The following is a 27,726-nucleotide window of genomic DNA, read 5'->3' as shown; positions in this document are numbered from 1 at the left end:
TGCAGCCAAGATTGTTCCCCTTGAATCCTCTTCTTTCCACTATCTTTCAAGGATACTCTCCTCTGTATGCATAATCGAAGCCAAAGATGTAGTTACAACTGTCCTATGATGACATTTTTTACACTACCCCAGAGGACAACTTTCTCAGGTTGCATATCAAGATCTATGATGCAGCTTCGACTATAATTGGACCTCTTCTCTGCACTACCTTCCAGGACAGCTTTCCAAGTTGCAGTACGAAGGTGCAGCCTCTTTAACTCTGCATTAACTTTGGCCTTTAGCTCTGCATCTACTTCAGGATATTTGATGAAGTCACCATATGCATGTAGGCTCTGCAACGAAGCTCTTTTCATCCATTACGATCAAGAACACTGTCTGATATAGAGGCTCCAGGCCTAGATACAACTACACCTCTCACACATTAAAGATGCAAGACTGATGAGCGAGATGTACCCTTACAACTCTATCTTCAAGAATGATCAAGGTCCAAGATGCAGCTACAAGAATCCATGGGGGGCCAATTCTCTTCCCTATTTTCAAGTCACCATCCATATGATGCTTGAGCAACATGTTGAGTATAATTACAGCTGTCCCGTGAGGTCTCACCTCTTTACTACTTTCAAAGGAATAATTTCAGGAGATTTACAATGAAGGTGCTAGAGGCAGTAACAAATTATACAATGATGTCTCTTCAAAAAATCTTCAACATGTTGCCTTAGTCTGCTTAATCAAGAATTAAGAAGCAGTGTCTCTAGTACTACACCTTCTATTGGAGGCATGATCTGAGCAAGATGCAAAGCAACACACAGGCGTGTGTTATTGGTGGGCCCTGTCTTAAAAGTTGCCTTATTTAATAGGCATTGATTAATGCCCACGTGAATAGCTTCACCTGTTCCGTGAGAGCTCTTTAATCCATTTTTCAGGAAGCATGAACAAGTTGTAAGGCACATGCACTACTGACTCATGGTGTCTTTCATCTTTACTACCTCTATCTTGATGCTTGATCAAGGCTGAGATGCAACATATCTTCATGAAGCCTTTTTCTCTTAACTACCTTTCAAGGGTACTTTCCTTGGATGCTTTCTTCCTACATGTTTCAAGGACGCAGTGTTTTCTCTCCACTCCCTTTTAAAGAATTTTGATCTGGTCATGGTTATAACTGTCCTGTGAGGTGATGTCTCTGTCTCTCTCTTCTTCCATATATCTTCAAGAATACTCTCCTCAGTACTTCAGGAAGTAAGATCAGCTATGATGACACTTCAATGGGATTCCTAATCTCCACTATCCTCAATGACAACTTCAGAATGTATGATCAAGGGATAAGACGTAACGTTGATTGTCACTTCACATGCACTGGTTCTCTCCACTGCCTTCAATGAGATCTTTATCAGGATTTGTTATCGAGGCAAAAGGAGGGGTTAATGAAAAATACAGTCCTATAGCACAACAGCAAAATTGAAGTTCCAAGTCAATCTATGTGTATCGTTTATCAATGGAACCATCCCAATTACTAAAATGTTATGAGATTTTAATTGATTTGATTTTCATACAGTAATAAGAAATTTAATATAACTACCCAGGTAATTGGAAGCAAGTGATTTTTGATATGTAGAAAAACTAAACTAAATTGCTAAGAAATCAGTTTCTTAGAAATTATGTAAATATGATATATTATTCTGACTTTGATGTGAATTTTCTGTAAATATCTAAATGTTATCTAATGTTTTTACTTAATTGGCATTTAATATTGTTGTTAGTATTTATATCAAAGCAATTACTTTATCTGTAAGATACTATCAACATATGCATACGGCATGGTCATTATCTTTCATATTATACGGGCACAATACTTCATAACTTTAGATTATTCAGTGATATCATGGCTTACAATATTCTTGCTATTAACAACCTGTTGCACTCCATTTTGTGTATTAATGAAAGTACTGTGTTACATAAATTAGTGATTTTACTTTCCCTTGCTCATATCTTTATACAATCTATATGCTGTATTTATTATATAAATATTTTTCAATAAATTAATAAAGAATTTTTCTTTTTTTTACCTATTTCTTACACACTAAATAGAGGATGACAAATTTTCAACTTTATCTAAAATAATTAAGTAAATACCTTTCAGTAATAATTACTTGGACTGGGAGATTAAAAATACAAGTTTTAAAAAGTATTTTTTTGTAGCTATACAGTACAAACCTGAGTCATTTAAATTGGTTTCTCCATATACAAACTTTAGTCAATTTATATAGGTTTCTCATAAGTTCTATTTTCTACAGCCAGACAATTAAAAAGAAAAATGGTTGTTGTATCATAATTGGTTACCTAGCAATTCCATTGCTAGGCAGTGGTATGCATTGCTTTACAGTATGGTATATATACTGTATAAGCTTCACTCTATGTTGGTCAAAGACTTTAGGGGGTGGTTGAGGCAGGATCTTTTGTTTAATTGACTAAAACCGTATTGCTAGGAAAATATATTTAAAAAGATTATTCCAATGCAGGTACAAACTTGAGAATCATTTAAATGGGAGTTTTCCTTAAGGTAGGGGAAATCTCTGTTAAGAGTTACTGTATTGTGAATGACAAGTAAATGTGAGAAAAAGTCAAAGTAGATCGTAAGGACAGTTCAGTCAACTCATAAAGAGGCAGGGTTGTAATCCTTTAGGTCCAGTTTAAGACAGAAAGCTATATGAAAATAAAAGCATCAAACAAATTCAGTGTATCTAATACAATCATTATAAATGAGAGCTCTTAGTTTGAAAACTTGGCTCAAGCCAAGCAGTAGCCCTTCACTGTAGTGGCTGAAGGGGATTTCTTATTCCTGAGGAGCACTAAAATGTTAGCAATCAAGGGTACAATGACCTTGAGTGGAGCAATATTCCCCTAGGACACAAATCCTAATGTTTTTCACCTGGTTTGATAGACTGATGTGGATGATTTTCGGAGGTATATGGAAAGTTCTTCTGCAGTCGGTCCCGAAAACCCTCTTTCAGAGGAGATACTGAATAGTCTCCAACCGTGAAAAGATGGCAGTGAACTGCCTTAAGGAACGCAGTCGATGCTTTAGGTTTGGCCATTCTGGAAGTTCCCTTTGGATTTCAGTGAGAAGTTCCAGCAGGTGTGGATACCATTCCGCTGTGGCCACTCTGGGGCTACTAGCATTACCCTGGCCTCTCAGGATATTCAGACTGCTCAAGACCTGATGAATCAGACAGAACGGCGGAAAACCGTAAGTCTAGTGGGTCCCATGGGTGTCTGAAGGCATCTTCCATAGCTGCAGCTGGGTCTGGGACTGAAGAGCAATACACCAGGAGTTTGGTGTTCAGGTGAGTGGCGAACATGTCTAGTGACGGGGAACCCTCCATTCGGAACTAACTGTTGTCCCTGGTCAACTCGGATGATTCGCAACGACATTCCTCTTCCTGAAGATAATTAGTAGGTTTGAGAGTGACACTGTATTGTTTTGTGCCAAATGAGGCATTTCCAATGCTAGTTGGCATAGAATGAAGGAGACTGCACTTCTTTGTTTTGAGATGTAGGTCACTACCACGGAGTTATCGCTCATCAACACCATGGAGTGGCCTTTAAGTTTGAAAAGTGAAGTAATGCAGGTAGTTGATGTGAAAGGCCTCATCTAAAGACCACAGACCTGAAATCTGGTCCCTTTTTAGGAGAGCACCCTCACCCTTAACATAAAGCATCCAAGAATAGAAGGTACTTCGGGGGAGAAACCTGAAGGGGAGTTCCTGCTAACTGGTTCTCCTTTCTCAACCACCATCAGAGATCTGTCACTGGCCCCTGGAGCATCAACAGCAGGGTGGCCAGATGCCTAAGACCACTGGCTCTTCAGAGCCCACTGCACCAAGCGAACATTCATTCTCCCAAAGGGAACTCTCTTCTCTTAACGCAGAGAGCTGTCCTAGGAGGTTTTGTCAAGAGTGGCAGGAAGAAATTTCCCTTCCGAGAGGATTTCAACCACTTTCCTGACTCTTGTTACCCTGTCGGCAGATGGAAATGCTCTGAACTGGGCCGAGTCAATATCTATGCCTAGATATGTGATGGACTGCTGGGGGACAAGACTGGACTAAACTACATTTAGTTGAATCCCCAATTCCTTGCAGAAGTCGAGGAGGAGATCTATAAGCAAGGTTTGAGACATTGCTCGGAGAAACCAGTTGCCCCAATTATCTCCGAAGCCTTATGCCCATGGAATAAGCCCACGCTGAGACAAGGGCAAAAATCCTTTTAAATATCAGAGGTGCTGTTGACAGGCTGAAAAATAGCACCTTCAAGTGGAAAATTTTGTCTTGAAAGGAAAATCTTAGGTATTTCCTTGAGGCAGGAAGGATGGGGACCTGAAAGTACACATCGTTTAGGTCTATGGTCAAAAGGGAGTCATTCTTTTTGATGAACTAAAGAACAGTGGCTGGAGTCTCCATTTTGAAACTTATTTTTCCAAGACAAAAAGGTTCAAATCAGACAAAGTCTAATACAGATCTCTACCTCCCATCAGCTTTTCTACTAAGAATAGATTGCTGATGAAGCCCGAGGAATCGTTCAAGACTTCCTCTACAGCTCCTTTGGCCAACATCTTTGACACCTCCTCTAAGTGAGAGGTCCTTTACCGAGCCTTTCAAACAGAATGGTCGGGCTGGTAGAATCGGAGCCAGAGGGGGCGGATAGTCTATGAATCAATCTCTACTGTGAACATAGCAATTCCATGGTCAAAATGCTGCCACCTGCGCTATTGGTTTTGTAGATATCCTCCTACTGGTGGTATATTGGGGGATATGCCCTCTTTTGTGGGAGCCTTTGCAACAACATCTACGGCCGACAGTGTGTTCTCTACAGTGAAAGGTGGACCAAGGGTCTTGCCTCCCAGGCTGTCGAAATTCCGTAGGAGGAAGAAGTCTTTGCTGGTTGACCTGCTTTAAAGAAGAGTTCTTTAGAGGTTGAGGGAGCAGGTATCCTTGGTGCTACAGCTCTCCTCTTAATAGAAGCCCAACCGATTTTCCTGCCTTCTCTGTGGCAGCAGCCACATCCGATGGAGGAAAGAGGAGATGGGGAGTTCACCAGGTTGGAGTCCCTCAAACAGAAAGGATCTCTAGGAGGCAACTGTAGAGCATCTAGTCAAGACAGTACAACGTCTTTTTAGGATAAAGTTGCCCGAAAGGTTGATAGCTGATGAAGCAAAAACTCTAGAGCCATGGCTCCTGACCTTGAGGGGTCTTGAAATTGTTTCAGTGCACTCTAATCCAGCAGATTCTCTCTTACCGCGATGCGTGATAATGCTCCTGACCAGTGGTCCACTCGGGAACAGGGCTGCTATTACATATTCTGCATGTCAAGACCCAAGAAGGTGGAGGGGGAGGTTAGGTAATTTGTCGCTATGTACGCTAGGTACCAAGTTGGAAACATCAGTATCGATAAGGAGTGGGCTCGGATAGGGGACAGAGTGAACATAAAATCTCCTCTATTGTTTAAGTGCTAAGGGAGGCAATCTAGAAGATCTGCTTGCTTAAAGGGAGTTCTCCGAGGATGAGATAAGTGTGTTAAACAAGTCCAGTGTGTATCGACGAGTCTTGATTAGAGAGCACTGCATCCAACCCATTTTTGGCTTCAAGATTGAGGGAATAGTGTCTAACCAAGGCCTATTGGCGATTTATATGTGAAGAGGCTCATCTAGGCCATCCAAGTGACGGATTAGGCTCATGATCTTCATGAAATGCTATGCTTCTGAACCAGACATTGCAACCTCGAGGAGCTACATTAGCTGGGCTGGTGACCACGTGTGCAACAAGGTTTTCCAGAGTCATTATAGTGATAAAATCTTGATCAAGACATGGTTCCAATTTAGGGATACCTGGTGGTTCTACCTTAATAGGCATGTTGCTAGACTTAACTTTTTCTTAAATGTCCTTCCTTCATCTTACAACATTCTGTGAATATTCTGTGAATGGAGAGAAGAGAAGGCAGAGAAAGAATGAGGAGTCATGCTCACTCCTTGCATACTAGTTTCTACCTTTAGCAGTTTGCAATGGAATAACAGGGTGTTCTCTTTCCAACCGCAACCTGTGAGAGGAGAAGGATTTCTCCGAGGCAGGCCACTTAGAGCACCTCATACGAGGACCATGTCTACGACGTCTAATTACTGTGACGTCATCTGCTGCAGATGAGGATGTCAATTGAGGAAAAATTGGTAACGATTCCGGCGCCCTTTTCCTCTTCTGAATCTGAAAAGAAGATTCACCGGAAAAATAATGTTCATGTTGTAATGAAGAATGTGCAAAATTTGAAGCATTGCAAACCTTGGGCAAGGTATTTATGCGAGTATTATTTGGCAAAGCAACAGTTTGTTATTCATATAACCTACGGTTGGTGAGGAATTTAAGCTAAAGTTACTGGACATTGAGTCGAAACTGAGGACGGAACACTACCACGAGGGGGTTCCATTCGTATACGACCTTGGGTTGTGGTAGCCCGATCTGAACGTGCAATATCGTCTGACATGGTATCATAGCCATCACGGGAGGCTACAGTGGCTTGTAGAGATTGGATTGCCCGAACACACGTCCGGGTTGAACCTAGTTTGGACAACATGCTCGGAATTAGTGAATGGGTTGTAGCTATTATCAACTTCCGTGCAGTTTGTTTGGAAGTTGAAGACAATAGGGTTAGAGCAACTTGATCTGGCCAAAGTTGAGGTAGTGATCACAGCTGAAGTGGTCTTACCAACCTCAATGCATTGTAATGGGGAGTTCTGAGACAAGTGCAGAGAACTCTTAAGAGGAGAGCAGTGGTCAAGGACCCCTGGGGGTACGAAGGAAACCCAGATACACTAGCAGAAGGACAAAATGGATCATCCAACAGGGATGCCTCTGTACGGGGAGGAAACAGGAGGGAAACAGGAAGAATATGCTTTGATAGGAAGTATCTTCAAAAGCAAAAACTCATCCCAGATAAATTTAGCCATACAGGGTCCACCACCACTCAAAACAATAGTGGGAGGGGAGGGAGATTATGCATTTCTGAATAATCAGGCACCAAGGACACTAGAACTGGATCCGGCTCAGGTAGCCCAGCAGCCATAGCCAAGGGATCTTTCATAACCATGTAGTCACGATCACTACACACAGGTTCAATAGTAAGTGATAATATATCTATAAAATTATTATCATTAATAATTAAATTATGGCTGTTGTCCGCCATAACTGGAGCCTCAGAAGGCTCAGGACACAAAGGACCAAGGTGGGGGATAACTTTCGACACAGTAAAGAGCTTGCAATTCTTACCATATTTTGGATTGAGAGCGATATTGGGAGGACATCAACTCCCTACAATACTCACATGGAGATTCCAAAGAACATCACTTGCCACGGCATGAGGGGCAGAAAGGATACTGATCGACATCACCCCGACTCATGAAGGTGCCACAAGGTCGACCATCATGGCCGAGGCAAGATCACTCAACACTAGAGGCACTAGCTATTGTTAAACACAATCGTAGTAGCAGAGATAATGAAAAGCACAATTAGTGACAATAATATAGAAAAGACACTATGCATTATAAGGGTAATCCAATGTGGAGGATTAAGTCTTGATTGTAGAAGAGAAGAGGGGAGACCTCCTATTGTCACAGCGACCATGATAGAAGTGAAGCCTACCGTGCAGCAATGCATAGTACTGCTAAGCAGTGGATTTGCAAGCCAACCAATTATCATGCAACTGAAGGATTTAGCTTCTTTTTATTGTCTGATCATATAAAATGTAACTAGAAGTAACCCATTTAAAATACTGTACTCGGAAATTTGTATTCACGTAGGAATAAACAAATTTTAGCCTGTGAAGGTAGAATGACCTGTAGCAATTTGGAATCTTTGTTACAGTATAAAGTGCTTGAAATTTTGATGCCATATCTTAATTATTCTATGTTGAAATCTAAAGAAAAACAATTCATACTAAATTAAATACTACAAACAAACATACAAAATCAAGGGTTGTAATGTAAGACTACTATTTCTATTACAGAATTTACCAGAAAAGAATGAGTGGGAGAGGACCTAGAATTCTAAATGTGGTTTCAATGGAAACACTTAAAAAGTTTATATAAACTACTTCTGTAACTGTTCACTAAACTCTCTCGTAAAACCATTAGTTAGTATTATTACAAAATATGACTGTAAAGATTTTATACAAAATTTATAAAAATTCCTTATAACAATTAAGATTCTGACAATACAAAGTCACTTACCATGGAAGAACATTCTAAAAATGTCAGCATCATAAAGTTGACATGCACCCAACTCTTTGCATCTTACTTTCCACTGAATGCATGCAGAGTCAACTACTGAACCATAAATAATAGGACATGGAACATTTCCTGTGGAAAACAGTTTTTGTATTAGGAAAGACTTGAATGTCAATGTAAATCATTACTTACAAGATTCTCACTTTTTACCTAAAAAATACAGGTAAAGGAGGTTTGTTATACTGCATAGTACATTATATTCTGTTGACTTTCCACAGAATGAATAAAGGCATAAATTAAGTACACCAAAGGTAGGTTTTCATTTTTAGTCTTTTGAGGGCACTAATTCTAAAACCAATTAAGTCATAACTATTTGGAAAATTCAGCTATAAGAGTTTTGTTAATTTTGAACGCAGAAAAAGAAAGAAAATCAGGTACAGTACTGATAACTGCATACAGGTCACACAGGTTTTGCGACCCTTGAGTAAACTACCTTTAGTTTACTTTTAATTTTTTGGTTAAACTTTGTTGCTTATCAACAAATAATTCAAATTAGTCTGAAAGTGAGCACAGGTAGGTGAATTTTGTTTATCAGTCAGGACTATAAAAATACTGCAATAAGTTTAGCTAAAAGATATTTTATTGAAAAGAAATTTGGAAGGTGAATCTGCCCCTTTTAAGTCAAAATAAATACATTCAAATCTTATAGTAGTTTTATATCCTCTTACACTAATATTTAATATTTAAAGATAAACTATACCAAGGAAAAATTGTGATTAGCCAGTAGGGCCTCATAATTATTATGAATTTACAACCATAAATTGCTGAATAAACCTTCATGGGATTCCTAGATTATAATGACTACCAGTGAAGTGCCTACACTTAGTGGTCTGGTTAAACTAACAATATAAAAAATAAAACCCACACATTACAATTCAGCTTGTGAGACTACATGAAGAGCCAAATAAAATTATTTCTTGGGCTGAAAGTCATGTGCCAAATAGCAAAAACTGTAGCTATATGAAAGTAAAATATCAAATTATACCACTCACAATTGTCAAAAATATTTTAATAAATTATATATTAAATCTTTTTAACCATTCAATCTAACAACAGAATGTCATGTTCAATCTAAATACCTATTTTCTCCATCATACTTTTTGCTTTTACCAAATGCCTCCCAATATTTCTTACACTGAACATTAGCTATTATAAAATGAACATGTCTGGTTTTGAAGAATAATGTAGGAAGACCATAAAAAAATTATATCCTTACTGAGCAAAAAAACTTTGATAATGTCCATGACATTGGAATTTTCTTTCAATCCTCCCCTTACATTTGATATCAGCAGTAAATTGAAAAACATTTATAAAAATCAATTCTAGGCAGGGATTTTCCTTGAGGTCTTGTGACAAATCTTCCAAAATTTCCAGCTTTAAGTAATTATGATTATATTAATCAAGAAATTCAGATGACTCAAGCATAAGGAAAATTATCCTTAAATTGATGTTGGTAAGAATGCATTTAATGATAAGAAAGTAGCTATAAAGTAACCCCACACTTTGCAAGATTCTCTCAGCTGCAAAATAGTAGCAGCAATCAAAAAGAAAGTAGTTATTAACCGGTATTACGAAAAGTAGCTTATCACATGTACAATAACAGCTTTGCTGGTAATAAGATTAACATTGCATAAAATGTAAATTAATGTAAACATGACAAATTTGTATATAATTTGTATTTTTCCCACTAATACAAACCTGGAGTAATATATTGGATATTCTTTCGGTAAAGCTGGAAGGTAGCCAATTAGACTTTTTGGTCAAGGTGGCAACCCTACCCAGACACTGGGTAGGGATACCAGCCACCTGTATACTGTAAACACTCACGGAGCGGTGAACTAGTCACTTTTTCTTTCCAGGCAGGACTTATTGGGCGACAGGTGATGGCGGGACAATGTATGTACATAACACTAGGTTTGTATTAGTTAGGGAAAAATACAAATTATCAACAAATTTGTCATTGTTCACCAAACTAACTAACCTTCAGTTATTTATTGGATGACTCGTCCTTAGGTGGGTGGACAAGTCCAACTACTGGCATAGTCATGGACCCAGGGTTTGCCTAGTACAGTATTAGACTGTAACCAAGGGAAAACCTTGCCAGCTTGCTTATCAATACAAAAGAGAATAGCAGCAGCCTGGGCAATACTCGATGTGAGATATAGCATATGAATGTCTCGGTAAAAATGTTCCTTACACATAAAAACAGGTTTCCCAATGTTTACCTCACGGGACGCATAGGGGACATGAACAAGTACATAAATTAAATTATACTAGCCTACACAAGGGAAATGGTTATTACCTGCAGTAGTTGAAGCCAGCTTGCAGAGGGATCCATGGTGCTGTGCTCCAAGAAAAGGGAAGATGAACGAAAAAAAGACCAGACATATTTTATTCATCCCAGACTTAGCCCGAGTAACCAATGCCTTCAACCAACTGCTACCGTCCAATAGGGAGCCTAAGGTACTTTAAACCACTTGTTGAGCAGCCACCATAGGACCAATAGAAAACTTATCCAGTCTCCTGTGGGTCACATCTTGTAGATTGTGCTGTGAACGTAGTTTGAAGTTCCAAATAGCTGCTTTTAGCAACACAGAAATTGCGTTTGAATGCCAGGGATGTACTGATACGCTGACATCATGAGCTCTAGGTCTGTGAGCCAGAGGATGTTCCTAGCTGAAACAGTTTTTAGTGATCCTTCTTTTAGTTCTAACCTAACAAACAACGATGTTAATCGGGGTCAGGTTGCTGTTGTTTGTTTAAGGTAGTACCTCAAACTCCTTACTGGGCCGAGTAAAGATTGATCTAGATCATTGGTTACTGATTGTAGACTCTTATCTAGTTTCTCAGACGTGAAATCTCCACCTCCGGCATCTGCCCATGGAAACTACCTATCATGGTATCCCGACATTTAAGGATGGCCTCTTCCCATCCGTTAACTGCACAGTCCGACAGAAACTCCAACGTAAGAGTATCCGATAAAAGGAAGGCTTCCAAGGACTTCCTTGTGGATTCCTTAGATAAATCTTTGGGACGCACGATTCGTCCTAATGCTCCAAACCATAGATCGAGCCAAGAAGCAGCCTCAGTGGCATACTTTGCACCTTTCTCTATGTTCAGGAGCTCAGATGCTGAGAGAGAAGTTCTCAATGAAGAGAGAGTGAGTAGGAATACCCCTAGTCAGCTATTCGACTAAGGAGTCAAGAGTCAAAGTTTAACGAGGCTCGTTTTCGATCTCATTATACTTCCTTTGAAGTATAAAAAGGAAGTGGGAGAGACCGTGAGGAGGAACCTGCTTTCAGGGAATGAGAAGTTCCTGCTATCTGTGAGATATCCTTCCTCCTAGCAGCCATCAGACCCTTCGACCAGGGCAAAACTGCAAAACTGCACTAGTCTCTACAAGCCAAAGAGAAAGACTAGTTCACCATTCCATGAGTATATATAAAGGTGGCTAGTACCCTTGCCATCCCCTACCCAGTGTCTAGGTAAGGTTGCTACCTCACACCTAAAAGTCTAATTGGGTACCTTCCAGCTTTGCTGAAAGAATATCCAATAAATAACGGAAGGTTTGTTAGTTTCGTGAACAAAATCGTTTTCCTTCTGTCTTCCTTTCAGTTTGTAAAATAAACTTCCTATTTTGCTTGCAAATCCCAAATAAGAATTTTGTTTATCAAAAGATTTTTTCTCAGTTAACAAAAATGCCTACCATGTCACATAAAAGTTTGCTTCAACACAGAAAATTTTAACAGCTACATTCATATCTTCATAAAGGGAATGTAAACTCACCAAAAAGGCCAATTGCAACAGATATCAGCCCAAGCGCCATGGCCTTATCTTTAGGATCCACACACCGCAGCGTTACTAACATTCCGCCGACCTCTGATGTGGAATGTATTAATACGAAAAAGGAGAAGATTATGACGTACCTGGAACAAATATATATGTAAGTGAACACAGAAAGTTTGGGATACATAAGATTAAGCCGATGTATTTACAACTAGTATTAAACGTCATAAATATATTTCAAATGAATCCGTAAATAAAACCTAAATACTGTATACACAACAAAATAAGAGAAATCATATGGCACTTTAAAGTAACTATCAAGAGTGGACAACTACAATAAAACTTGTGGAATTGAAGGAAAAGATTGTATCAAAAGCTGTAAACTACTTAAAAATGAAATAGGTTTTGTATTCCTGACTTACCATACAAAATTACTACAATTCAGTTCACATAAACGTAGTTCTGCTGTTAGTACACCCTCCGGCAGACATTCACAGTCTGAGAACTAATACAAAAGTAAAAAAAAGGCAATCAGTACATATCTCTGAAATTTAGGTCACAAATAACCTGTTTTAATTTTTTATATTTATTCTAATTTTGTAAAGTAGGTCGACCCTTTTAATGGACAACCTAACCAGTTAATTAATATTTCTAAATTTTGAAAATAAAAAATATAGTTTCCATTAAACTTTTACCAACTTTCTTCAAAAACAATTTTATACTTTCAGTATATACACAAGAATACAAATGCCAATAAGCAGATCAGTGCTAGGTCATCAGACCAAACATTAATAAAACTAAATAACCTTACTACTGTAATATATATTCATGATTTGAACCATAAGCAATAACTGAAAGTTCAGGGTGTAGCACCAAGAAAGAAAAACTTTATTACCGTGAGTTTTTTTGTGCCTGCAGCAATAGTAGCATTTTTGCAACCTAGATGACAAGCAGAAAAATGAGTCTTCTCACTGGAATCACAAACTGGAGCATATAGATCATCATCGCAACTGCTACAGTTGCGTTTACATGGAAGAGTAAAGTGCTTCCCTTGACTGCAAAGAGAAACAGAAATTTATCCAAACTCGAGTCAGTACAACATGAAGGCTCTTGGGAAAATATTCATGATGAGATACAGAAATCACAACATATATGGGAGACTAATTAAAGAGCCAAGATTTCTTTACTTACAACTTGATGAAGATCAGAAATATTGTATATGTATATTCCACCAGGTAAGCAACTCAGTGGTCTAGTTACGCTATAAGGTAGGAAACTTAAGATTAATACAGCAAAACATTGCAAATTTAAACAAATATCTTCAAGCTGTACTGTAGTTTGTAAATAAAAAGCTTATAAACTTTAAGTGATAATTTTGTTAAAATAAATATTATACAGTATAGAATATTCCCATGAACTCTGTAGTTGAACACTCATGCAGTAGTAGTTTGATATTCAACGATGGGAAACAATCTCAGATGGAGTTATTAGCTTTAAAAAATGCCTTTAAATGATTTCCAAAGTTCTTTCTACATACCTCTCATTTTCCTCCAAGTAAACAAAGTCATCTGGTGTGCACCCAACAAACATAAGAATGATCATGCCTGAAATAAGTAAAATTAGAAAAAAAATTAGTTTTACTGTCTATTACATGCAATCACATTTCATTTTCATTACATAGCAACTTCTAAAATGCCATTCATATTACTAGACATTCTTGTAGATAATATAAAGGCTGATAATATGCACACTGAAAATAAATTAGCAACAGTTCTGTGTTTTTATAGAATGATTTTTATCATACAAACCCCTTATTTAGATATACCTGTACTGTATATTATAGTTAATATTAGTCACAATTTTCCAGGTTCAAAGGTATTTTGATTACCTATAGATCAAACCCTACCTAAAATCCCATATAATATCTTAGCAACAGTTCTGTGTTTTTATAGCATAATTTTTATTATATAAATTAATCATTTAGATCTACCAGTACTATATACTATACTTAATATTAGTCCCAATTTTCCAGGGTCAAAGGTACAGTATTTTGATTACCTACAGATCAAACCCTACCTGAAATCCCAAGTAAACTTGTGGCCTGCTTTGTTTCATGACAATGAAGATTATCTTAGAGGGATTGTGAATTATGAGAGCATGTACATAAATTTTTTAATGTTGTTCACATGGCCTAAGCTGTGCTTCCATCCAGACTGTAGCGAGATTGACTGTGGTTCAACCGAAAACAAAAGGAACAGAGTATAGATTAGATGACCAAACCTAGGGAGGGATCAATTATATAGAGCTTACCGAGTAAACTCTGGGTCGCGCGAACCGTGAGATTTGACGCGACAATAAACCTAGGGGTTCTATGAAATGGGAACTCAAAAACTGGCCAAGAACCTTGTTGGGCAGCCCATAGGGTCCGCGTGACGAGGACCTGAAGGTCCATGAGAGTTACAATAGCCCAGGGGCTCAGCATAACTGACGATTCAGAAGTTCAGCGTGACACCAGTCACAAGACCCCGACTGGGGTTGAGAGAGCCCGAAGGAACTATGTCACCGACACCTGATGGCAGATGGAGTTCCTCAGGAATCGCATTGTGAGAGACCACAGGGTTCACACAACGAAGAGTATGGCGAGAACCTGAAGAAACTACATCATCGATACCTGGAGGGAGATGGAATCCCTTACGTATTGTGTCATGTGAACCCAGAGGGTTCATGCGACGAGGAGCATGACAAGAACCCGAAGGAACAACGTCATCACTGCCTGGAGGGAGATGGAATCCTTCAGGCAACGTGTTGTTCTGTGGGTTTACGCGACAAAAAGGTTGACGAGAACCTGAAGGAACTATGTCATCGTTACCTGGAGGGAGATAGGTAAAAGGTAATCTAGACAGTGCATCAGCTACATCCAGGGTCCTAAAAATACATTGCACTTCAAGATCAGATTGGTAAAGGAAAATTACCTTCTTTTGACCATCATCTTCTATACTACTACCTTTTATGAAATAGGTGAAACTTCCTTTCCAATCTGTCTACCTCTGCACTACATTGGAACTTCCCTCTGGGGAAAATGCTACCACTGGGGGCGACTGCATGGGAGTAGCCATGTTTACTTAGTCAAATCAGGGTACTCGCGGTATACAGGTTGCTCTCGAGTTTTCTAGCTAACAGGTTCTTGACATCATCTTCTTTGTCTACAACATTGACCCCACATAGAAGTGGGAAAAAATTTAGATAGCATAGCAGAGGAATATCTTTATTTCATTGCAAAAAGTGCAATACCTATGACCTTGACTACCAGGGCAATTTAACAATGATCTGGTGTTGATGATGAACTGGGTTAAGTTAGAAAAGCCATTAGAACTGGTAATTGAAATAAGGATCATCATTTTAAGCATGTAAAAGTAGTTTTCTACTACAGGGTGACACAAAAAAACGGTCATCGCCTAAACTTGAATAACTTATGAAATAAGTAATCAATTCCTTTTATTTTTCCAATTTATCAAGAAAAATTAATGTTCTAAGTGTCTACCAAATTTGACCTTTGAGATGCCATGGACTATTGAGGAAAAGACATTTATAGTTGAGGCATATTTTCGGTTGAAGTCTCTCCACCCAGCTAAATTGCAATTCAAAGAACGGTTCAGATGTCAAGAATTTCTTGTCCACTCAATGATCTACAGATGGGTCTACAAGTTCAGAACCCATAGGACTGTGCATAACCTCAATTGTAAAGACACTAACAGACAAACACACTCTGGACGACCGAAATCATCAAGGACACCACACAACATTGATGCAGTCTGTGACAATCAACACCGAGTGATATGTCCAGGTGCTTGGCAAGTTCTGGACAGCACTTGGTTGAGGGAGAGGAGTCGTCAGGGTCCTGCAGTGGTTCCAGCAGGATGGTGTCACCCCCCACACTTCAAACGAATCATTGGCATGGCTACAGCAGCGTTTCCCTGACCGACTGATCAACCGCAGGTGTGACCCAGAGTGGTCGCCGCATTCACCGGACCTGAACCCATCAGATTTTTATCTCTGGGAATACCTTAAGGACAGGGTATATGGAAACAACCCCCAGACTATCCGTGACCTGAAGGCAGCAATAAGAGTGATCCCAAGGGAGGAATGCGGGAGGGTCATTGAGAACTTTGCCGGCCGGACCAAATGTGCCTGCAGCGCCGGGGAGATAATTTGGAGCACATTTTGGAGAGCCAGAGAAACAAAAAGTTTTTGTTGTACAGACTTGAAACTTTGGAGATGTCTGCTACACAGGATTGACCTAATGAAGCTAAAGTTTTGTGTCAATCTAAATAAAATTTTGGAAGTTATTCGTTTTTTGGTGATGACCGTTTTTCTTGTGTCACCTTATATTACTTGTTTACTATTATGGGATAAAGAATAATAGTAATGCCTATATGTTTGAGAAAACAGATTCTTGACTTAGCCCATGAGGGACACAAGGGTATTGTAAAATGTAAGAGTAGACTAAGACAAAAGGTGTAGTGGCCTGGTATCAACGCTGAGGTAGAAAAGTATGTAAAAAAATTGTAAAGCATGTTTGTTAATGAGTAGTAATAATAAGCCAAAACCCTTGAACCTAACTCCTTTACCAGACAGACCATGGCAACATATTGGTGTAGATATATGTGGTCCATTGCCAAGTGGTGAAAATTTGTTAGTTGCTGTAGATTATTATTCCAGATGGCTTGAAGTAGGAATATTATATTCTACTAGTCCTACTAATGTAATAAAATGTCTTTGTAATTGGTTTAAGTCCCATGGTTTGTGAGAGCTCATTGTGACTGACAATGGTACACAATTGGTTTCTTGTGAATTTAAGAGCTCTTAAAGTAAATGGCATAGTTCATGGGAAGGTGACACCATATTCTCCGCAGGCAAATGGGGAAGTGGAGAGACAAAATAGATTCATTATGAAGGCTATTCAAACAGAAAGAGCAGAAGGTAAAGAATGGAGGAAAGAATCTAATAAATTTTTTAAGGCTTGCTAATCTACTCCACATACTGTATCTAATGTTAGCCCTACTAAACTTATGTATGGTAAAAAATCATGACAAAGTTGCCCAAGATTTCTTCTGAATACCAGAAATCATGATGAAATAAGAATTAGAGACAAAAGATGTAAAGAAAAGGGGAAAGAGTATTAGGATATTAAATTTTGAGTTAAAGAGGGACAAGCGAGTGATGGTGACAGTAGTTTTGCAACAAAATAGGGAAAATAAGTCCATCAAATTTCTGTAGCGAACCTTATAAAGTGATTGAGAAAAAAGGAAACAGTGTGTAGTTTAAAGCAGAGGGAATCCAGAAGAGGAGGAATGTGACATGAAAAAAAATGAATTTTTAATATGAAAAGGAGAAATTTGAATTTTGGAATTATTATAAGGAACCCTACATTGATATTGATTTTAACAGCAGCAGTGATGATGAGTTCAATTTAGATAGTACACAAAGACAATTAATTGGAACTTTCAAGTCGTGATGATAAAGGGATTTTGACGAAGGAAAAATCTATTTCTGGGGAGAGACCTGTGGCGGCCGGTGAAAAGAGTCCTTCTTATATATCTTTTCTGATAAAACCTTCCAATTATACCAGAGAAAGATAAAAGCATGGAATGCTGAGGTTAAAACCCTCGCGCGAGCACCTTTTGGGTGTCGTGTATAAAGCAAAGGCGCGTGAAATCCACTATTCACAGGTTGTCTTCCATTTAGTTAATTCCTTCGTCAAAGGGATGGGCAAATACAAAGGCCCTAGCCAACCACCAGCGCCACACCACCCACGCCACGACACGAGCGCCATCTGAACAACATCCTTCTTTTTGGACTCATAAGTGTCGAATGTTTTTGTGGTGCTCTCGACCTTTTTTATCAATCGTGGATTTATTTGGTCATGTCCGAAGCTCCATCTTCACACATTCCAATGTTAAGTACCATAGTTTGTTTTGACAGCTTTTTATAGTACCGGGCTTTTGTTTTATATCCAGTATAGTCTGTTTTATTATTCCCGTCTGGCCCTTCACGGCGGCCATTGTTTGTTCACTTGTTTGGGAATTCATCTTTGTCTGCCCGTTTAGTACTCTATCACTTAGGTTCTTGGTTAAGTCCCTGGCCTTATGCCTTTAGAACTGTTATGATTTTTGTGTTTTTATGCTCATGGTACTTTTTGCTAGCAAGTCCAGCCTACGAACGATAGCGATCTAGCTTTGTTATTGTTTAGTACCCCCCCCTCCGGGGCGTTCGTCACTCGACTGTGCTATTTATTTTAAGTTTTAGCAGATGCTATTCTTCGTTCGTAGTTTTATCTTGATGTACTTTTTTATTTTATACATTTATAATAGTGTTGTGTGATTTTTAGTCCTGTTATTGTGTCCAAGAGAGCGAGAGCTTGGGGTCCCCGTCAATACTGTATCGGGTAGCCCCACACCAGGTAACATTATCATTAATGTTAAGAGGTCTACCAGAGTAAGAAATCCCCAAAGTTATTTGAAGGACTATATGGAGTACTGTGATACACACAGTATCCTTTGTATGTCTGCGCTGACATGTAAAGAATTTCTTTTTTTAATTTTCAGATATTCTTCACAGTTTCGTATTACATGTACAACGTACAGTGATTTGATATGCGAGATGTGCCAGACTTCCATAACTGTAATATGCATATGTTCTGGTCATAGAATGTCTCATGGACTACAGTACCTTATTTGATTTGAAGAAAGTTTAATTTAGTTTTAAGAGATGGAAATACAGCATGTGTAGGGAACATATTCACTTTATAATGCAAAAATCCAACCTTCATTGAAAATAGAATTACATCGGGTCTATCTACCAGTGACTGAGTGAAAAATTCAAGGAAAACCCTAAAAACTTTGGATACAGAAATAATTTTCCTTTTTTCATGGATTGGTATTGATGGAAATTTTTTTGAACTTACAATTTTTAAACCTGTAAAGTGAATACAATATTACAGAAATTGATAGGATTATGGCATATTTTTAGATGTGAATGCATAGTAATAACTACTGTAAAACTAATAACCTTCTAAAATAAATCATATCACTATTAATAGGAACGAATGCAAATTTGAGGATTCCCAGGCACACCTAATTATAACATGAAATACATGTTATAGTATATATCTGTATGCAAACCAGTAAAAATTTATCAAAATCATATCGGCATGATTTTTTAAAAAATTTTGTTTACCCATACCATCATAAATCAAGTTATTAAAAGACCTGATTACTTAGTTCCAACCCTTGGGACATTAAGGACCGTTCAAAAGATCGGACCACGGTACTGTACCTTTGTTCTGATTCTGGGCTTGAAGATGGCTAACCTAAACAGAATTTATTGCTCATTGACTATTTTAGTACATACATAAGTTTAAAACAATAAGAAGGTGGAAAATACTGCATTTCTTCTTTATAGCGATTACAGTTCTGTACAGTATACGATTGTTTTCCGAGCTACTGAAATTGACAAAATATTGTCTATCTGGTACAAAAACTGAAAAAAAGTTGAAAAAAATAAAGATTGATTATAAAATTACACAAATACTGTAACACCTACAATAGTGATTCTACTAAGACAGGGAACTGGCTAAATATCAGACAAAACTGTACCTGATACAATAGCTAAAATTTAAAGAAAATGAGGCTGTCACATCTGTAAAAGATGACACACTAACAACTTATGATCATCAAAGAAATGACACCAGATTATAATAATTGAGCATGCCATAATGGCAAATACTATCAAGAACTTAAAAGGGAAGAATACCAGCAGCGATTATTTTACCAACTAATGTCTGCCTCCTATATCTAAAATGTTTCTCCCAAAGGAAGTTCAATGACCCTGTACTAAAAAGAGGAAAACAAAATTTAAATCCCAAAAGGTGTTTACAAGAGTGACTTGAATGTTATACTACTTACCAATTGAGTATACAAGAGCTGTCAAGGCAATCCATCCAGCAACAGTTCTTGCGGTAGGTTTAGCTCTTCTGATTAATACTCCACTCGCAAAGATACCCAAGCCCATTACAAGAATACCGCCAATGCCTGTTGATTAAATAACGGATTTTGAGCGAAGCGAAAAATCTATTTTTGGGTGAGATAGCCATGGCGTCCTGATGGAAGGTTCCTTTATGGTAGCTTCCTTAGTTATATACCCAAGGAAGCTACCAAAAAGGAACCTTCCATCAGGACGCCATGGCTTGAGCCCAAAAAAAGGATTACAATGTTGACCAATCTAGAATATTAAGCTGTTAATATCTTTGTAAGGTTTTAAATGTTTATAAAAATTAAGCAATAATAAAATACAGTTTATAAAAAATTATGAAAAAATAATTATGATACAGCACAAGAAAAAACATTCATGGCATTTTTTAGTTAATAAAATTTTTTACAGATTGAGAAATCATCTTGTTTACCTTATCAAGAAATTTAGTAACCTTTAAAAATAAAACGAAAGTAACATTTAAAGCACTAAGAACTTTTCTCTAGAACCTTTTAAAAAGTTAGTGAAAGATAATTTTAGGAAATTAACAAGAAGTACAAAATAGGACGGTCTGAAATTTAGTATAAAGTAAAAAACTTAAAAAAAAAAAACTGGTTTCGAACAGTAATATTATTGATATCACAAAACTTCAAGATTTACTGGCATGATGTAAGTTGTTAAGTGTAAATTTCCAAAGTATGAAAAAAAAATTAAAATTAAACCAAAATATCTGTGCCAAACTCCACTAATTTGAAAACTGTTCATTTCTTCATACTAATGAAATTCAAAACCAAAGATGGACTACTGTGCTGTAAAAAAAAAAAAAAAAAAAAAAAAAAAATAACACGTTTCCTGCATAACTTAATACAATACTCTTATATTTTGATAAAATTTTGACAACTTTCACATTATGATTTTCCCTCCTGATGTCTACCTCTTCAGAGAAGAAATAACATGAAAATATTACTAAAGCTGATGAAAGGAATTTAAAATTCTTTAAAGCTTAATAATCCCCTAAATAATTTTTTTCTTTTACTTTTAAAACTCTGTTCATGAGCCTGTTCATTATTGTTCTCTTTTTTTTTTTTTCCTATAATCTTTTTTTTTTCTTTTATCGATCTTCCTTTTCAGAATTCCTTAGTGCCCCTATATTTCCCTGAAATAGGTAATATGATATTACATGAATTCTCTAACTAGGGCAAGTGAAACCTTGCAGTATATTTTGTATTTTGATATTTCTGGGATTAATTTTACCATTGATATACTGTGCAATTATTTAGTATCTGCATCCTCAGAGTAACAAGTCAAATATATTAAGGGCTCAGTTACATTTACTGCTTAAATAGTAATAAGAAGCTCTTTATGGGAACAGCAGGCTTGATTATTTTAAAAATTGTGTGTGTTAAAGGTTTTCCCTTGTGCACTGCTTTACTTTTATAAGTCAGGGGGGGCTATTTTTGATAGGGGTAAAGTTTCTTTTGCTGTACAAAAGAGCTAGAGCAAGACCTGGAGTTGGAAGGACTGGAGACAACCTCCATAAGTGGGGTCTTGCCCCCTTTGCTGAATGTCCATGTGGGCATCCCATACAGACAATGGACCACATGCAGTACTTTGGGGGTGTGACCAGGGGCCAATCTGTACAGATTTGGACCGCTACGAATGTAAACAGGCAGCTACGCAGTGGATACAATGTTGGCGCGATAAGATATAATTATGATAAGGCTGTGCATTGCTTTTTTATAGCTCATGGGACTAATTATGATGTGACCAAAGACAACGCCCATTTTTTTTACAAAATTAGGGCATGGTCATTTCTCCATTACAATTTTGATGGATACAAAAAAAAATTCAACTATTAATCACAGTCATTTTAGTGAAATTACTCCTATTACCAAGTCTTGTTTGTTGACTATATTCCTAAAGGGATGGACACCAGACAGAAGTGAGGAGCACAATGAATCCCCCAGTCTCATCAAAACAGATATTACATGCTAGTTGGTTACATTTTTCCATGAGGCTAACCAGCATCTTAAAATATGATCAAGATGGTTATGAAAACAATCATCCACTCGTAAAGAAGTGTAATATTATGGGGTTGAACTGTGGGACTACGATTAGTTAATGTATTTTGGTAATCAAAATTTTGGTGGGATTGAAATCACAAAAGCACTGAAAAAAATAGCCAGAGTTACCTATTAAGACAGAGCTGATTGAGCACATTCTACAGTGAACCCTCGTTTATCGCGGTAGATAGGTTCCAGACCCGGCCGCGATAGGTAAAAATCCGCGAAGTAGTGACACCATATTTACCTATTTATTTAACATGTATATTCAGACTTTTAAAACCTCCCCTTGTACGTAGTACTGTTAACAAACTACCCTTTAATGTACAGAAAACACTTAATGCATGTACTACAGTACCCTAAACTAAAACAGGCACAAATATTAAAGGCGATTTTATATCATGCGTTTCCTAAACACGCCAAAAAGCACGATAAAAAATGGCAACCAATGTTTTGTTTACGTTTCTCTGATCATAATGAAGAAACAAACGCATTTACTGTACACATCTGTGTATAGGTTAGTTTTTGCATCGATTATATTGATTATTCAGTACAGTATGTTGATTTTGTTATTACCAATATGTATATATATATGGGTTATGAAAAAAATCCGCGAAGTGGTGAATCCGCGATGGTCGAACCGCGAAGTAGCGAGGGTTCACTGTATTTACATAGTTAGTAATTTTGTTGTCATGAAAAATGTCTGTACTTTACAGTACTTAATTTTATTAATTTTGTCTTATATACAGTACTGGAATGTGTGCTACAGGTTCTTTCGAAGCCGCTTACCTAACTATGTTTTACGAAAATAGAATATGCCTTCATCCGAATAATATACTTCTAACCCCCTTTACCTTTGGCTCTTGGCCTTCTAGCTTTTTGCCATTCTAACAGGTTTTACAATGAACCTGGATGTAAAATGATGTTTAGTCATAACAGCATGTGTAAGATCACTGGCAATTTTTATTTTTTTTTCAGAGGATCGACTTGGACTTACTTTACTCTCAAACAAATTACTACATATAATTGAGAATCGTGAACATTTCAAGAACCTTGTTTTGTATTATTTGTAGATGTACAAGTCGTAAACTTCTTTAGAAGAATTAACTTCAGAGTTCATGAGAGTTTCCTTCCTACACTGATGAGGATAGTTACCCGAATTTTCCAAAATAAGAAAAAATAAGAAATTAAATAAGAAGACATCTCTTCATTGTGTCCTTTTACAATTTGAAATGTTTGCGACAAAAAAAAGTTTAACATTATTGTAGGATTGATTAAAACTTAATAAAAAATATAAGTAAACCAACCTGATACCATAGCTGCATTGTGAACAGGAAGGCGAAATTGACTCTCTAGATACTTAGGAAGAAACGTGTATAAGCCAGCTATAGGCAATATATGTAAAACGCTGCTAGCTGTGCGTAACATGAGGATTTCATTCTTCAAGAGTCGTCGCACAGCCCGTGGGAAATCTGAATGAAATAAAAGGTCAATATATAAGTGATAGGCAATACATTATATGAAATTGGATATCTTTTTGCTTTCAGAGTAGTTTATATTTTGCTGTGTCATCTGGTAAATACTTATCAAATTGTTAAGCAATTGGAAAGAATGATCGTAAACTTAAATCTTGCAGTTTGCAAGAAAACATTAGCAATAAAAAATAGCAGCAAGTTTGAATATTTTAAAAGGGTTGATCTTTATCACATATTATTACTTAACCTGCTCTTAAATAACTGATAGTTTACAATAGTGATAAATTTATAAAAATATCTACAGTACATTTAATGATTCCCACAAAAAAAGCAAGATGTTGAAAAGACTAAAACCATAACTTAACCATTATCTCAATCCAACTATTTTCAGTTTATTTTTCCATACAGGGCTGCTTTCTTTAAGGGTTGTAGTATTCTACTTTAACCAACTTTGGTTGGTGCTTGGCTTAAAAGGATAAATAATATTAGCAGCAGCAGAAGTAGACGAAAAACTAAAAATAACTGGGATTTTAAAATCTTGGTCAGTAAAAATCTTCAATCAATTGGAGAATGATGAGGCACTGAGAAAATGTGAAAGCTCCAGACTTTAATATACAGTAAACTAACACTGTATCATCTTCTTTTTTGTCTGCATCTTTTCCCACTTACGTGGGGTCGATGTTTCTGCCCAGCGTTCTCCATCTACCTCTGTCCCACACTTCATCACCTGTTAATCCCTTTGATCGAAGGTCATCCTTAAACGAACACTGTATTTGATTTCTTATTATTAATACCCAATAATGTCAACTGGAAAAACTCTGAAGAATGACTACACATACCTCTAAGAGAAGGGTTGCGAAGAGGAGCTTTGAAAACTGTACGCACTGCCTTAGGCGATGATGGCAATCTGCGAGGAAAGGCAAACATGGCTGTGCTGGTGAAGAATAAAGCCACCGACACAAACACTAATCCTGAAAAGATATTTCAAAATGTTTATTATGCTTTTTAAAAAATACTTTTTTGGGAAAAAGTTATAATTTTCTACTAAAATATCAACCGTGCTCTGGCAAATTATTTCTTTGATAAAATAAAATTTTCTACTAAAATCTCAACTTTGCTTTGGCAAATTATTTTTTTGATGAAATACAGTTTTCTACTGAAATCTCAACTGGGCTTTGGCAAATTATTTCTTTGATAAAATAAAATTTTCTACTAAAATCTGAACTGTGCTTTGGTGAATTCTTTGATAAGATAAAATTTTCTACTAAAATATCAACCATGCATTGAGAAATTATTTCTGGTGAGAAAATAAATTTTCTATTAAAATGTCAACAGTACTTTGGGAAAATTATTTCTTGGAAAATATTTATATTTTCTACCAAAATGTCGATAGTGCTTTGGAAAAACTAAATTTTCCATTATATGTTGATTGTGGTTTGGTAATTATCATTTTTCAAGTATTAATTCAGCTAATGCACCAACTAGCTAGCAACTTAAACAGGAAATAACCAACTAAATACCAGAACATAAAGTACATAGGTGTGACTTTCAAAGTTCAAAGTATAAACACATATCTTAAAAGTTTAATTCATGGTGTGACTTTCAAATTTTAAAGTATAAACATCTCAAAACAGTTCAATTCATGGTGTGACTTTAAATTTCAAAGTATAAACATCTCAAAACACTTCAATTCATGGTGTGACTTCCAAAGTTCAAAGTATAAACATCTCAAAACAGTTCAATTCATGGTGTGACTTTCAAAGTTCAAAGTATAAACACATATCTTAAAACAGTTTAATTCATGGTGTGACTTTCAAAGTTCAAAGTATAAACACACCTTTCAAAATAGTTCAATTTATGGTGTGACTTTCAAAGTTCAAAGTATAAACATCTCAAAACACTTCAATTCATGGTGTGACTTTCAAAGTATAAACACACATCTTGAAACAGTTCAATTCAAAGCGTGACTTTCAAATTTCAAAGTATAAACATCTCAAAACAGTTCAATTTGTGGTGTGACTTCCAAAGTTCAAAGTATAAACATTTCAAAACTGTTCAATTCATGGTGTGACTTTCAAAGTTCAAAGTATAAACACACATCTTAAAACTGTTCAATTCATGGTGTGTCTTTCAAAGTTCAAAGTATAAACACACATCTTAAAACAGTTCAATTCATGGTGTGACTTTCAAAGTATAAACACACATCTTAAATCCATTCAATTCATAGAGTGACTTTGAAAGTTCAAAGTATAAATACACCTCTCAAAACAGTTCAATTCATGGTGTGACTTCCAAAGTTCAAAGTATAAACATCTCAAAACAGTTCAATTCATGGTGTGACTTTCAAAGTTCAAAGTACAAAAATCTCAAAACAGTTCAATTTGTGGTGTGACTTTCAAAGTTCAAAGTATAAACACACATCTCAAAACACTTCAATTCATGGTGTGACTTTCAAAGTTAAAAAATCTCAAAACATTTCAATTCATGGTGTGACTTTCAAACTCCAAAGTATGAACACACATATCTCTAAGGTGATTAAAAAAATATTATTCAGCATGCTTACCTAGCCACCAAGCACCAATCCATCTGGGATCACTGGTGGTAATGCCAGGATCTGTCATAGGATTTACGTAGAGACGAGTACAGACAGATCCTAATACAAAACCTAGCGTTGGACCCAGGATTCTTACACCGCTCGTTCCAGCTGTTGGTAAAAATAAAAATTTATTATTAATTAAAATAACACTTAAAATTTAGATGCAGAATTTCCTAGATTAAAAATCTGAATAGTTTTATAAATATATTGCAGGACACTCCTTTTATCAATTTAAGAGCTATAAATCTGATTAGTTTTATAAATATATTGTGGGACTTTCCTTTTATCAGTTTAGAGTTTTAAATCTGACTAATTCTATAAATATTTTGTGGAACTTTTCTTTTATCAGTTTAGAGTTATAAATCTGACTAGTTATATGAATATATGTGGAATTTAACTTTAATCAGCTTGAGAAGTTTCATATAGATATAAATTCCTTCAAGTTAGTCTGATAACCATCATATTTGAAAGAAATTTCCTCATATCAGATTGATAAGTTTCCTGAGCAAAAGACCAATTTCAATTAGATTTCAGAAATACGTCACACTATATATAACGTCTCCTACTTAAGATTTAACAGTAAATGAGAAATACGTGATATGAAATGTTGAATACTCTGAACGATCAAGATAAAATGACAGTGTGAGGTCCTGTGGATAGTAGGATTACCCTGCTGTATAGGATGGGGAAAACAGGCGACAAAGTGAAGTAAGTACTTCGTTGCCTTTGGCAGAAATTCTCAGAATTCTTCAAAGCATTACAGCGTCCTTGATAACTCAGTTAAACCTTCAAAGCATTACAGCGTCCTTGATAACTCAGTTAAACCTTCAAAGCATTACTGCGTACTTGATAACTCAGTTAAACCTTCAAAGCATTACTGCGTACTTGATAACTCAGTTAAACCTTCAAAGCATTACTGCGTACTTGATAACTCCGTTAAACCTTCATGAAAAGCAGAACTTCCAACAGAAATTTAATATAGAACATGGTAAAGCACACCCTTGTATTTTTCATTCTTTCCCACTCAGTAAAACCAAGAGTTTAGTATCTTGCATTGAAAAAAAAAAAAAAAACATGAATATATTACTGGGCACATTTAGGGTTGTTTACATATTCAAAACAGGCCCTTGAATAAACTTACAGTCTCTCTAATCTCTGAAATAAGAGATTCACTATCGTACTTAAACCACAATAAAAAAACAAAATACTAAACTTATGTTGTTCTTGAAAGAGCGCGCCTCATATTAAAAACAAAATATATCCAAAGAAAACTTTTCTTAAAATATGGAGATTAATCTTCCGTAATTTTAACTTTCATGAAGAATTATATACATATATATATATATATATATATATATATATATATATATATATATATATACACCGTGTGTGTGTGTGTATTTGAGGCCCTTGGCGTTTATAAGAGTAGGAGGAGGAGTTGATGATGATGATGAT

At 36.6% G+C, this 27,726-nt stretch overlaps 1 protein-coding gene across 1 annotated transcript in view; it reads right to left on the bottom strand.

Moving 5' to 3' along the window:
- The window catches only part of LOC137653760 (solute carrier organic anion transporter family member 74D-like), a 43,479-nt gene that overhangs the window by 5,991 nt on the left and 9,762 nt on the right, over nt 1–27,726 (bottom strand). The window contains 9 exon segments of the mRNA XM_068387385.1: nt 8,267–8,395; nt 12,110–12,249; nt 12,532–12,614; nt 13,005–13,164; nt 13,647–13,713; nt 20,074–20,199; nt 23,508–23,672; nt 24,515–24,646; nt 26,239–26,379. Of these exon segments, the coding sequence (XP_068243486.1) occupies nt 8,267–8,395; nt 12,110–12,249; nt 12,532–12,614; nt 13,005–13,164; nt 13,647–13,713; nt 20,074–20,199; nt 23,508–23,672; nt 24,515–24,646; nt 26,239–26,379 (1,143 nt within the window).

Source organism: Palaemon carinicauda, chromosome 14 (assembly GCF_036898095.1).
Source record: "Palaemon carinicauda isolate YSFRI2023 chromosome 14, ASM3689809v2, whole genome shotgun sequence".
In the NCBI taxonomy this organism is placed as follows: domain Eukaryota; kingdom Metazoa; phylum Arthropoda; class Malacostraca; order Decapoda; family Palaemonidae; genus Palaemon; species Palaemon carinicauda.
This window is presented reverse-complemented; position numbering and strand designations above follow the sequence as displayed.